The sequence below is a fragment of the Microcaecilia unicolor genome, chromosome 10, assembly GCF_901765095.1.
Source record: "Microcaecilia unicolor chromosome 10, aMicUni1.1, whole genome shotgun sequence".
In the NCBI taxonomy this organism is placed as follows: domain Eukaryota; kingdom Metazoa; phylum Chordata; class Amphibia; order Gymnophiona; family Siphonopidae; genus Microcaecilia; species Microcaecilia unicolor.
Window position 1 is genome coordinate 196,822,937 of NC_044040.1, and position 13,631 is coordinate 196,836,567.

The 13,631-nt window shown below is 42.9% G+C and overlaps 1 protein-coding gene across 2 annotated transcripts; it reads right to left on the bottom strand.

The window, feature by feature from the left end:
* Positions 1–302: 302 nt before the first annotated feature.
* On the bottom strand, positions 303–11,558 carry RPL22L1 (ribosomal protein L22 like 1). Of its 2 annotated transcripts, none has more exons than XM_030216858.1 (4): positions 11,451–11,558; positions 7,275–7,364; positions 3,849–3,970; positions 303–539 (listed from the first exon to the last, which is right to left on the bottom strand). In XM_030216858.1, the coding sequence occupies exons 1-4, from the start codon at positions 11,529–11,531 to the stop codon at positions 398–400; spliced, it is 435 nt and encodes a 144-aa protein (XP_030072718.1). In that variant the 5' UTR covers positions 11,532–11,558; the 3' UTR covers positions 303–397. The 2 variants fall into 2 exon arrangements, with proteins under 2 accessions (XP_030072718.1, XP_030072719.1); XM_030216859.1 differs by having other exon boundaries at positions 7,275–7,361; positions 11,451–11,553.
* Between the last annotated feature and the right edge of the window lie 2,073 nt (positions 11,559–13,631).

A 13,631-nucleotide genomic window follows, 5' to 3' on the forward strand; every position in this document is an offset into this window, starting at 1 on the left:
GCTGGACATTTGTGGCTGGAGGGGGGGGGGGGGGGGGCAGGGGAGAGGGAGGTGGGGGCACACACTCACCCACCGTCTCTCACATACACTCTGACACTCTCCATCACACTCACACAGACACTCTGTCTCTCACACACTCTGTCTCTCACACACCCTATCTCTCTCTCATTCTCTGACACACACACTCCATCTCTCACACATACACACTCCGAGGAAAACCTTGCTAGCGCCCGTTTCATTTGTGTCAGAAACGGGCCTTTATTACTAGTTTTTTAAATTATCATCCAAAGAGGAAAAGATGATACTTTGACAAGGGTACAAGATCTTTATTGCATGTTATAGGTACTGAGTGTTCAAGACAAAATGATTTATACATTTTGCAAGATCACATTTCCATTTACTCCTCAGACTCCGACTCTTCATCTTGGCTGATCTGGAAGTAACGCAGCTCGTAAGTCTCCTTGTCAGCTGCCACCACACGCAGCCAATCGCGAAGATTATTCTTCTTGAGGTATTTCTTTGTGAGGTATTTAAGGTACCTAGGAAACAGAATGAAAACTAGAAAATTATAAAACAGATTAGTGCCTATTTCAGTTCTTCCTGAGCAATGTGCAGCAAATCAACAACAAAGACTAGGTTTTCAACTGTCACTTTAAATAAGCAATATTTTGAACAATGCAGCTTCTTATTGCTATTTCTTGGGTCTCTAGTTATGCCTAAACTTTCCGCATCTATCCTCGTAGTTTTCATTTCTACGCACGTTTTGGAATAAAGAAGTGAATCTATTACATCCATAAGTCGATGCATTCATTTCACATATACTTACAACATGCATAGACTACTGTAATTCAAGCATGGAATGCACAAGACTTCCAATTAGACTGTGCTGGGAAAGGCTAAAGAGCAACTACTCAAGAAATGTATTTAGTCAGCCTAATAAAAAAAAAAAAAAGGTGTTTTCTTCTAATTTTAACTGTTATTTCTCTGCAAAGTATAGAAACACAGGAGATCCGTTTGAAGCAGCAATATTAGCAAATAAAGGGACCTCTTACAAAGCTGCAGTAAGGCATCCCCGCAGTAATCTTGGGGAGGTGCGAGCACTAGCGGTGGAGAGTGGATGGACACCGCCATATGCTAAACGATTAACACAGCTTTAGAGCGCAAGTGCCAAATTTAATGTTTCTTCTTTTTTTAATTTTCAAAATCAATTTAAATTTCATACAAAAGGGAAAGAAATGAGTAAAATTCATGACACAATGTAAATATAGTTATAGAACAATGCAGAGTAGCCAACTTTAAGGGAAGAGAGAACGAGAATCAAATAAAAACAAAGGTAATGAGAAATTATATTAATGTTTAATATTTTTGAGAGCTGTGTTTAGCCTTTCCCAGCACACAGTCTAATTGGGAATCTTGTGCAAGGAGCATCGATAGGAGAAGCCGGACTGAAACACTGGCCTCCTTAGAGCAGTGGGCTGGAGGCTGAGAACCAACTTCTCCATATCACTTCAAGAGAGCTGAGGGAGAGAAGTATTCAGGGGAAGTGTGAATGTTGCCCTGCAGGATGGCAGAGAAAAAAAAAAAGGAATGAATGAGCGTCTATTGTAGGGGCCTTGAATCTGCTGTAGAGAGTTGCACGGGGACAGAAATCTTACCCATCCCCACCGGAATCTTACCCATTCCCATCCATCCATGCAAACATTTAACCCATCCCAACCCATCCCCACCCATCACTGTAAGAATTTAATGGTACATAAAAGAAAATTCCAGTCAGCTCCCTCATTCTCTCTCTGGATTTGAGCCACAGCACTGTAGGCAAGGAAGGAATGGAAGTTGAAACTTGGAACACTCTGGTGTGCACATGTAAGATTTGTCTCTGATTTACTGGCACTGTGTGGAGAGGTCACCACATGCACGTGCCAGTAGGTCAGGTGACATCCGATGCTCTTGCCTGTGTCAGAGCTGAGGTCTGCGCATCAGCCCGGGAGCAAAAAGGATTAATTGTAACATAGTAAGTGACAGCAAATAAAGACCTGAATGGTCCATCCAGTCTGTCCAATAGTCACACTCATTATCAATTCATGATTAAATCAACGAGTGTGACATTATATACTTGATTATGGTCTTTCTTGTGTGTTTTTGGAACATAGACCATAGAAGTCTATCTGGACCTATCCTTATGTTCCAACTGCTGGAGTTGTCGTTGAAGCCCACTCCAGTCTATGCGTTTTCTCATTTGTGGGACACAGATCGTAAAAATCTGTCCAGCACTGTCCTTATGTTCCAGCCACTGAAGTTGCTGTCTAAGCCCTTTCCAGCCCATCCTAAACCAGACTTCCATATATTAGACACAGACCATACAAGTCTGCCTGGTATCGGCCCTAGTTAATCACAGCCAGAGTCGCCATCTAAGCATTACTTCACATATCCACACACATGCATCCATTTAAGGTTTGGTTTTTTTTTATAACTTCCATTTTCTAATTAGAGATCCTCTGTGTTCATCCCACGCCTTTTTGAATCCCATCATCATTTGTGTCTGTACCACCTCCCTAATGGAAGACTTTCCACATTTGTGCTGTTAAAGCAAGGAGGAAGAGGAGGAGGAGGAGACAGCACTCAAAGAACTTGGTAGATGAGCGGCTGGTGCAGGTGTAGCTTACACTTCCATAGGAACCCCACAGAACTGCTTCTGTCCCCGTGGGAACCCCACAGAACTGCTTCCGTCCCTGTGGGAATCCCACAGGTTCCGCGGGATTCCCGCAAACCCCGTTCCCGTGCAGCTCTCTAATCTACTGTTCAGCCCACTCCTTAGCAACTATCCAGAAAAGATCAAATACAAGGCACGAGAGTTTTCCTTCAAGTAAGAACTGAAAGCTGCATACTACTCCCTGGATGACAAAATGGTCAATGGGACCAGGAGGTGGGGGTGGGGGACAGGAGAGGACTCAGTTGGGTAATCCTGTCGCCTTTCTTTTCTTTCCCATCCCAAACACAGCTCCGAGGAGCACATCTGTTCTCATCGGTGGCCATCTTGCTCCCGGAACTATGATGATATTAATTGCACACTAAATGATATATAGGTTGTAAATGACTTGATCACATCACACCATTTTTGCATAAACTTCACTGGCTACCAGTACAATACAGAACCAAATTTAAAACTCTGTTTGATCTTCAAGGTCCTTAAAGGAAATGGCCCAGAGTACTTGAAGACAGGATCTTCCTCTACACACCTTCAAGGTCACTAAGGTCCTCCCAAGGAGTTTCCCTAACCACACCCTCTCCAAAGGACATCACACAATGTGATACCCACCCGCAAGCGAGCCTTCTCCAGAGTAGCCCCCACACTCTGACATGCACACCTTGAAAAGCTTTGCTTAACACAAGACTATCTCTATTTCAGTAAGCAAGTGAAAGCTTGGCTCTTCAACCAGGCCTTTAACAGAAGAAGTAAATGATAGCGCCTGCACACATTATAGCAGGATAAGTTTATTCACTCCTACCCTAGCCAAGATAATGTTCAAGCACCTTTCTGACCTCATTTGCAACTCTCTTTAACTAGTCCCTTATTTACTCCTGTTACTCTACCTTTATGTTCCATCTTTGCTTACACCCTATGCTGTCAATCAAAATGTTTTGTTGTGTTGGCATTGTAATGTAGCATACTAGGCCATACTTTGTATTGTTTGAATATTTTTACTGCTGTAATTGTCTATTGCTTATGTTTGACTTATTCTTGCTGTACACTGCCTTGAGTGAATTCCTTCAAAATGGCGGTAAATAAATCCAAATAAATAAATAAGTTGTGAATGCATGTCCAATGCTAAATGTATGGGTATATTCACCTTTTAGAAAACTGCTTCTCGGACATCACTGTAACCTTGTTCTTAAAATGTTCAATACGAACAATGCTGCCCAGGTTTCCTGTTTTTCCATTGACCTTCACCTTCTCCTTCAGAAACTGCTCCTATTTCAGCAAACAGAGAGAATGGAACACTAGGGAATGGTGCCCTAGACATCAACTAGGGAAGAGAACCCTAGTTGTATGAAATGTTATAGCTGAGATTAAAGTATTTTTCAATGTACATGTTAGTGAGAACAAAGTTTCACTTGTCCACTAGTAGCATTTCTAATTTACAAGATTTTATTGCAGCGTACATGATGCTGATTACACTTAGCGATAGAAAAAGAACAGTTTTCACTTTGGGGAATTCACTTCAGTGTTGTGCTATATGATTTTGCAGAACAGAATTTCTAAAAGGTCCACTTGCAAAACATTAGAAGCTGTTTCTTTGGCAGTGCCCACCCTGCAAAATTTTACTGTACATTTTAGAAAGCATACAGCAAACTATGTCCCCCCACCCCCCAACAGTACAGGATGGATTAAAAAATCATTTTACATGCAAGTTATTTCCTTTGAAAGATTTAACACAGGATGAATATTGTACCTTTTACGCACACTATTGAAATACTGCCCAGTGGGACAGGATTTCAGGCTTTTATTTTTAAGGAGCAGAGGATACACTGAATATATACCAGACAAACACACAGCCTCATGTCTGCTGGCAATGCTAGGGTCATTGAGCCCTATCCATTTGACCTTATGGGAGAACAGCCACCTGAAGTTCTGGTTCACCACGATATTTTGGAAGCTCTATGTCTATATACAAGTTTGCAACCTTAAGCAATCAGTGAACACGCACGGAAGCAAAACTGAAAAACATAGAAAATGACAGCAGATAAACACCAATCTAACCATCCACACCATCTACTAATCTCAACTATCTCTTCCTCTCCCTTTGAGATCCTCTGTGCTTGTTCATGCTTTCTTGAATTCAGATACAGTCTTTGCCTCCTCCACCACCACCGTTCCATGCTCCCACCGCCATTAATATTTCCTTAGATTACTCCTGAGTCCCCTTTCACCTCCATCCTATACCCTCTCATTCCGGAGCTTCCTTTCAATTGAAAGAGGACTGCTTCCTGTTCATTTATGCCAAGAAGATATGTAAATGTACATTATCATATCTCCCATCTCCTGCCTTTCTAGGTATAAATATTGAGATCTTTAATACTACCCCCTACATTTTATGGCAAAGACCAATGGTCATTTAGTAGCCACCCATGGTTTTAAGGACCATTTCACCCAGGTCAACTCCCAATCCTCTAGATCGAGAGCTGGCTCAAAGCAACAGAGGGGATACATTTAAGTGGCTTATCATTGCCTTTTGGGTGCTGAGAGACAGGGATCTTCTACATCTGCAAGAGTGGTATGTTTCAGGTAGGGATCTATGTTCTAGTAATGGGTTTCTATAATGTGTCCACAGAATGGAAGCATTTCTACTTCTCGAATGGCTAGCTTCATGGCAATAGGTGGGGTGATAGGCACTGTCACTTCTGTGCAGACCATAAATTAAATTTATTTTGTTACATTTATATCCCACCTTTTCCACTTATTAGTAGGCTCAAAGTGGCTTACATAGTTCCAGAGAGGTGGTTACAGACTCCGGTGTGAACAAACACAGTATAGGGGTACTATTACAGTGACAAGTACAGTAAAGAAGTATCGGTCAATAGGTTGGGGTGATTCAGACAAAATGTTAGGGTGTGATCATGCGTCGGGGTTGAAAACTGCCCATTTCCTAATTAAAATGCCATATTTCATTATTCGGTGTTTAACCCTCCATTGCCTCACATACAAACTTAGATTGTGAGCCCTCCTGGGAGAGAAATATCCAGAGTACCTGAATGTAACTCACCTTGAGCTACTACTGAAGGTGTGAGCAAAATCTAAATAAATAAATGTCAGATACTGTGGGGTATGCCTTCTTGAACAGGTGAGTTTTTTAGGTTTTTTCGGAATTCTAGATGATTATTCGTAGATTTCAGGCGCTTTGGTAGAGAATTCCAGAACTGTGTGCATATGTAAAAGAAACTTGACGCATATATTGATTTATACTTCAGGCTTTTACAACTTGGGAAGTAAAGAGTTAAGTACGTTCTGGCTGATTCAATTGTGTTTCTAATTGGTAAGTCGATTAGTTCAGACATATAGCTCGGAGCTAGACCATGTATTATTCTGTGAAAAAGGTACAAATCTTGAAAGCGATACGTTCCTTGATTGGTAGCCAGTGTAGTTTTTCCTGGAGGGGTTTTGCGCTTTTCAAATTTAGATTTCCATAGATAAGCCCGGCTGCCGTATTCTGAGCAGTCTGTAGTTCCTCAGGATTTGTTCCTAATTTTTTTTTGTTACATTTGTACCCCGCGCTTTCCCACTCATGGCAGGCTCAATGCGACTTACATGGGGCAATGGAGGGTTAAGTGACTTACCCAGAGTCACAAGGAGCTGCCTGTGCCTGAAATGGGAATCAAACTCAGTTCCTCAGTTTCCCAGGACCAAAGTCCACCACCCTAACCACTAGGCCACTCCTAAATGAATAAGAGGACTGGACTACTTATATGGTAAGTCCTTGGGCTAGTGGTCCCTGCACAGGTGACCAGATGTTTTTATATTCATATTGTTTTGGGTCTGGTTGTTTCTGTTGTACTTCTAAGGTTCTCAGACATTTTACTTAAGGTACACTGTTTGTAAACCACCTTGGGCATGTCTTTAGTGCAGGGAAGTGGAAAAAAGTTAAAAAAAAAAATATCCAGAATTCAGATGTCCCATCATGGTGCCAGGATTCAGACTGTTCCATGACTCAGGATCTAGCCAAACTGAACACATCGTAACAATAAAAACCATTTTCTAATTGTACTCAACTACTAACATTACATGTTATTCACCATTTAACTGTATGCAAAACTCATGGCATGTATGCTTGCAATGAACAGCTATGATGGGTCTGATAAATCAAGTGGAATGCTGTTCATTTTGTACTGTTTAGTAACTTATGGCTGCCTGTGGACGTGGTGGCAGTAATTCCCACTGAACAAATTTCGGGCTAGATGTATTAAGGTGTGCTACTGCATTAGCACACATTAATTAGTAAACATGTTCCACTGTACAATATGTGACTTGTGCTAAATAACTCACATTAATGTGTGTTCGTACACACTAATGCACGTCAGGGAATTTAGCCTGTCCTTTACTCCTTGCTGCACTGAAATCTTTTGGAGAAAAAATGGTTCAGATTTTATATAAATCAAGAAATTTTCTAAAGATCTTTTATTCAAAGAAGAACATTTGCATACATTAAAATGTGTTTATACTACTTTAGCTCTGTTAGAAAAAAAAAGCTAAATACCAATATGAAAAAAGGAATACTTACAAAATTTCCAGAATCAAATATGCCATCTTCTACAGGATGAGTAAGGTCAAGAACAAATTTCCAGGTTCTTTTAGATTTTTTATCTTTCTGCTAAAACAATATTTAAGTTAATATGCTGTTAGCAAATAACTTCCTGCTCATATGCAAGAGTTAGATCAAAATCTGTTCCAAACCAACTACAGCCCTTTATAATACTTGAAAATGGTAAGCAGTACTGTCTATTTTCTTCAGGGGATATAACAAAAATGTTATTTTCTCATAATTAGGGCCCTGTTTACTAAGCCACGTTACAGCCGCGTTAGCATTTTTAACACACATTAACTATGTATGCGCCTAAATATCCCTATAAGAGCCTACAGTTAGCACGCGCACGCTAATTGTAGGCACGTTAAAAGTGCTAAAGCACCTTCGTAACAGGGCCCTTAAGCTTTATACTAAGTTATTTTTATTTAATACTGCCAAAGTCATTCAAATGAAATAAGTTTTTGCCTCATTAACGGGCCTTTTTACTAAGGCACGCCCAAAAGTGGGCCTGAGCTGGTGTAGGTTTATGTTTTGGATGCGTGCTGATCCATTCTTCCTGAGCGCGCCTGGAAAAAAGGGATTTTTTTTTAATTGTACTGAAAATGGACCTGTGCCAAAATGAAAACCAGCACGCGTCCATTTTGGGCCTGAGACCTTAACATCATCCATTGATTAGCGGTAAGGTCTCACGCACTAATCAGGCAGTAAGTGTCCAACGCGCGCCAACTGCCGATTACCGCCGGGTAAGCGTGTATTTTTGCCGTGTGCCAGTAGCCGGGCAGTAGTGTCAATTTGACGCGCGTAGGTGCCTTAGTAAAAGGGCCCCTGAATTTATGTTACCCATTGCACTTCAAAATAGACTAAGTAAAACTTTGTCCAATACAACATGGAATAGTAAAGATATTAATTGCAATTTTGATGTCATTAGGCTGATATTGGAAATATTTACAAACTTAACAGTGGGAATGAGAGTATGATAGCTTACAATTCTAATAAGTATCACACTGCATGCAGTTCCATATGTCTGCTTCTCTAAGAATGCCAATTTGTAAGCAAAAAAGCTCTCCCAAGTACATCAAGGATTTAGAGCTCCAGCTACATTCCCTATGTCATTTTTATGTACTTTGGCAACTTTTGCATTGAAGAAAAAAAAAATGGTTGACTTTTTTTTCCAATTAAAAAGGCAATAGTACATTTTTGAATCCTTGAGATCCACTTTTGAATTCTTTAACAATGCGTATGTGTAGCTCACTTGTTAACTCACTCTCAGCGCGTTAATGCTAGGGTAGGATTTACTAGGTTTTAGGCGGGGAGGTGTGGGGGTGGGTTACCATTGGCTAGCTTGATACATTTATGAGAGGGGTTTGGGGGGGGGGGGATTAACATTAATGTTTCTTTGGTGTTTCCTATGGCCGTGATACTTCTGTTTTTGGCTGTATATCATTCAATAATGTAATTTTCTCATTAAAAAGAAATAGGAATGGTGACCAACTTATGCAAGTTTTTTCCCTTAAACCTTTGGTTATCATCCTATTCATATACCTGCTTATTTTCAAACGAAAAGGGCGGCCATCTTCAGACACAAATCGGGAGATGGCTGGCCTTCTCCTAATGCCGGCCATATCGGTATTATCAAAAGCCGATTTTGGCTGGCTTCAACTGCTTTCTGTCGCAGGGCCGGCCAAAGTTCAAGGGGGCGTGTCGGCAGGGGGCATGGTTAAGAGATGGCCGGCCTCGGCAGATAATGGAAAAAAAGAAGGCCGGCCCCCGACAAGCATTTGACCAACTTTACTTGGTCCCTTTTTAATCACGACCAAGCCTCGAAAAGGTGCCCGAACTGACCAGATGACCACACAGAGGGAAATCGGGGCTCACCTCCCCTTACTCTCCCCAGGGTCGCCAACCCCCCCCCCCCCCCCCAAAAAAAAATTAATAAACATTTTTTTGCCAGTCTCAAATGTCATACCCAGCTCCATCACAGCACTATGCAGGTCCCTGGAGCAGTTTTTAGTGGGTGTAGTGCACTTCAGGCAGGCGGACCCAGGCCCCCCCCACCCCACCTGTTACACTTGTGGAAGTAAATGGGAGCCCTCCAAAATCCACCCAAAACCCACTGTACCCACATATAGGTGCCCCCGATAGCCTTTAAGGGCGATGGTAGTGTTGTACAGTTGTGGGTTTTGGGGGGCTCAGCACCCAAGGTAAGGGAGCTATGCACCTGGGATCAATTATGTGAAGTCCACTGCAGGGTGCCCGGTTGGTGTCCTGGCATGTGAGGGGGACCAGTGCACTACAAATGCTGGCTCCTCCCATGACCAAATGGCTTGGATTTGGCCGGGTTTGAGATGGCCGGCATTAGTTTCCATTACCATCTCTAACGCCGGCGATCTCTAAGGGCGGCCCAAATGTTGAGATTTGGCTGGCCCCGATCGCATTATCGAAACGAACGATGGCCAGCCATCTTGTATCGATAATACGGTCGGGTACGCCGCTTGACGGGGCCGCCCTTATAGATGGCCGGCCCCATTCGATTATGCCCCTCATAATGTCCACTGCTGTATTTGTCTATTGCTTATGTTTGACTTATTCTTCAACAGGCAGCAAATAAATCCTAATAAATAATAAACCTCATGTTTGCATAGCCACTGCTTTTGACATGGTTGATCACCACCCTACGCCTTGACAGGCTGTCCTCACTTGATGTTGGGGATCTGTTCTGGTTTTCTTTTCTCTCACACCACGAATTTAGTGTATGCATCCTCCACTGCTATCCCACTATCAGCTGGTGTACCTCAGGGATCTGTCTTAGGAACCTCTTCTCTCGATACTTGCCCCCTTGGTGTTTGAGAGTATTAAGCCATTATCTTCTCCATGGTTTTCAATACCTTCTTTACAGTGGTGACTCCTATTATCTATCTATCTACACCAGAAATCCAGTCCCAAGCCTCAGCCTGCTTCTCTGACATAATGGCTCATGTTTTCATGCAAATGGTGATGGATATGGTGTTTTCCACAACATTTCTCTCTCGCCTTCCCCCTTCTCTATTTCTGTGGATAACACTTGCATCCTCCTGATCTCCTGGGGTCATCTTTGACTCCATCTCCCTCTTTCTCTGCACTTAGCCAACAGACTACTAAACACTTCTCATTTTTCTGTATAACTTCAAACACAACACCAAAACCCTTATTCACACACTCATTATCTCCTCCTGCTCCTCGCAGATTCTCCCATGGTATGTATGCTTTTAAATTGTAACTTTAACAGTTTAATACCCATGTTTAAATTACTCCCATAAGAATTAGGAAGTTTGATTATTTGGCCCATTTGTAGAGTAGATAACCTCGGTCAAGCAGGGGCCGTCTCTTGTATGCTGTACTGTATACTAGCACATAGCTAGTAGCACTAAAAAATAGCGTGCTTTTTTTTTAAAACAAATGTACTATGTTGCATCACTGGCATACTTTGAGGCATCTATCAGAAGAAATGCAATAGCATATTCACCTATTTTTTATAAGGGTCAGCAGTCTGCTGTGTTTGACCCTGAAATATTTGGCCATTGTTCCGTGTACCCTCAATATTTTGATAGGTTAAAATTTCCAATAGCAGAAGCAAGGAACATCATTTTACATGGATCTATCACATGCAAATCCAGTGTGGTCACATATGTATATGAACTGGAAAGATAACTTGCGCTCTTAAGACACTATGTACAGCGCATAACAGCTGTTTGAATACTAAGAAGACAAATGAGCCACAGAAACACACTACACTGCTGAACAAATGCCCTTGATGACATGATTTTTGCTGCCTTAAAATGAGGGATTCCATCATAGTGGGGGTGGGGACTTCATTGAGATCCTCAGTGTGGTTATACGTATCCTGTGCCCCCCCCCCTACCCATTAAAGAACAAAAACACAAGGAACCTTCAAAATTGAGCCCTAAGTTGTGTTTTGAATATTAGGTCTATATTTATAACTGACTCAACGTGCCGTGCCAGAGCGAGTAACACGTCGCACAGACTCCAGCAGAAGCACCTTACACAGGAGCTCTCAAAAGCGCTGTACAACTAAAGACGGCCATTTATAAACCCTGCCCACAAATAACGCACTGCAGGAACAGCCAACACCATATTACATCCTCCCGCACTCACCGGCGCCATCCCTGCCCCACAACGAAAAGAAAAGGACAACGTGCTTCCGGCCTGCGGTATTAATAGCAGCAATGACGTCATACGCTGCCCGCCGTCAGGAAGGGTAGATGTGCGGCGCTTCCGGTTGCGACGTTGCGGGAGCTTTAGCTTGCGGGCTTTTCTGCGGCCCCTTAAAACCTGCTTAATAAATAACCTTTGCCTCAGTGACAGTCCCGCCCATCGCTACAAGCGTCAGCACGCAACGCTTCCTGTGCACGGCAGCTGACGTTAAACTGTAAAATACGGAAACCTACAGAGAAGCGGACGTGAAAGAAAGCTGTCTGGTTTCTCCTAGTTCTGCAATAGGGGAGTGTAAATAAAGTTGTGTTTATTTTAATGTTTTCTACACCGATGTTGTCATTTCTTGAGTTTTTATTATAGTCTTATTGAGCATATTATATCGGAATATAAACTCTGTTTTATCTCTCCCTTTTCTCATTACTAGCCTTCTGGATCTGGAATCTCTCACCCTTCACTCATGCTTTTATCTGTTTCCTGTGTGCTTCCTATTTTTTTTATTACACAAATGTCACCTTTTGCTCCTTTGCCCAAACTAAGCTCTCTTTTTTTTTTTTTTCCTTTCTCCCTCAATATTGCAAAGAAAGCAACACATTTTTTTTTTTTTAGTATGAGAACACTAGTATAGGACCTTTCAGAGGTTTAACAACATGGTGCCCTGCCGCTGTTCACTGCATCACAGACTAGGAGCAGCATGATTTAACCAACTCTGCAACTATAAGTAAAATCTTAACTCACCACAGCCAGCATGGCCTTTTGGTGACTGCTGCCACTTAACAAACACACTTTAGGCAAACAGAGATTTTCCAGCTCAGGAGTGGAAATGGGGTAAAGACGTGACATAGCCACCACCACTCAAAGTGCAGTGTCTGGGATGACAAACTAAGCAGAAATGATTTACTGCATAGCCTCATGCACTGGAAAAGACCAAAGCAGTCTTCTTTTAAGATTAGCAGATTAAGAACCTTTTCAGCCTTAGGTATGAAGGAAGGCAACTCCTTATGAAAACACCCACACTGCAGTGGGATAATCAGATTGCTTTGTAAATAGCTCCCCCTCTTCCAATGCCTCCTGCATTTATGCACAAAGGGACTGCCCTGAAAGGACTCCCTCCAAATGATAGGGAGAAGGGGGATTATAATAGCCCCTACTTTTGTAGGGAGAGAGGGGAATAATAGCCCCTAATTTTGAGCTGGAGTGTAAACAGCTCCTCTTTGGGGTAGGGTCCATCAGTGGAAGCTGTGAAGCAGGGAACAAGCCAGAAATCGTCAGTCTTCTTCAACATATAGGCATTATAGAGCAGCAGAATGAACGGGGGGGGGGGGGGGGGGGGGGGGGGGGGGGGGGGGGGGGGGAGGAAGAGGACAAAAAATGCCAGAAGACCCCCGCCCCACCCCTAGAACAGCTGAGATACATGTAAGGAGCTCTGAAGCAGGTAAAGGAGCTGCCAGAAGTGCTGCTTCCAAATTGTGATGTTAAAAAGGCTGCCAGATCACTGTTGGCCCCATGCAAATGAGCCCACATCTCTCCCACACAGGAAACTGAGGCCTCCCCAAACACAGTCTCCTCTACCAAAGGAGAGCCTGTACAACCCCTGCCCAAGTGCTGCTTGCCACTTCCCACAGTGGGAGCAGCTTTTAACAACCTTGGCAGCCATTGTGAAGAAAACCACAAGTGACCCACAGGGAGAGCCAGTAGTCAGGAGTCCTGCCTGTGCTGGTGGAAGTACACTCACCTCTTCTCCAGGACAAAGCCCTCTATACTGGCACAAACCAGTATCTCTCCTGCAGCCAAGGATGTGGGTTTAATGCCCCATTTTTTTTTCAGTGAGAAAAGAAAATGGAGGAAGGGCTGGTGAAGGAGGAAACTGAGGTAACCAGGTATACCCCCTACAGCTGGCACCACTCAGCCATGCACACCTAAGCTCTACTGCAAACTGAGACACCCAGATAAGACCAGGAGCTTGTGAGACCATCCATCTGCCTGCTGCCATTAAGAGAATAACTGACCAAGAAGCATGCCATGCTTCAGCACACTCTATCTCCACCTGCTGGTAGATGGTCAAACCCTACAAGCCTGTGGATTCATCTGCTGCTGCTGCTAAGGAAAGCATAGCTATGTTAA

Coding starts and splice junctions, on each gene's coding strand:
- RPL22L1 (XM_030216858.1), bottom strand. CDS start 11,531: ATGACGTCATTGCTGCTATTAATACCGCAGGCCGGAAGCACGTTGTCC. Junction 7,365..11,450: donor GTGGGGCAGGGATGGCGCCG/GTGAGTGCGGGA, acceptor ATATTGTTTTAG/CAGAAAGATAAAAAATCTAA. Junction 3,971..7,274: donor TATTTGATTCTGGAAATTTT/GTAAGTATTCCT, acceptor TTGCTGAAATAG/GAGCAGTTTCTGAAGGAGAA.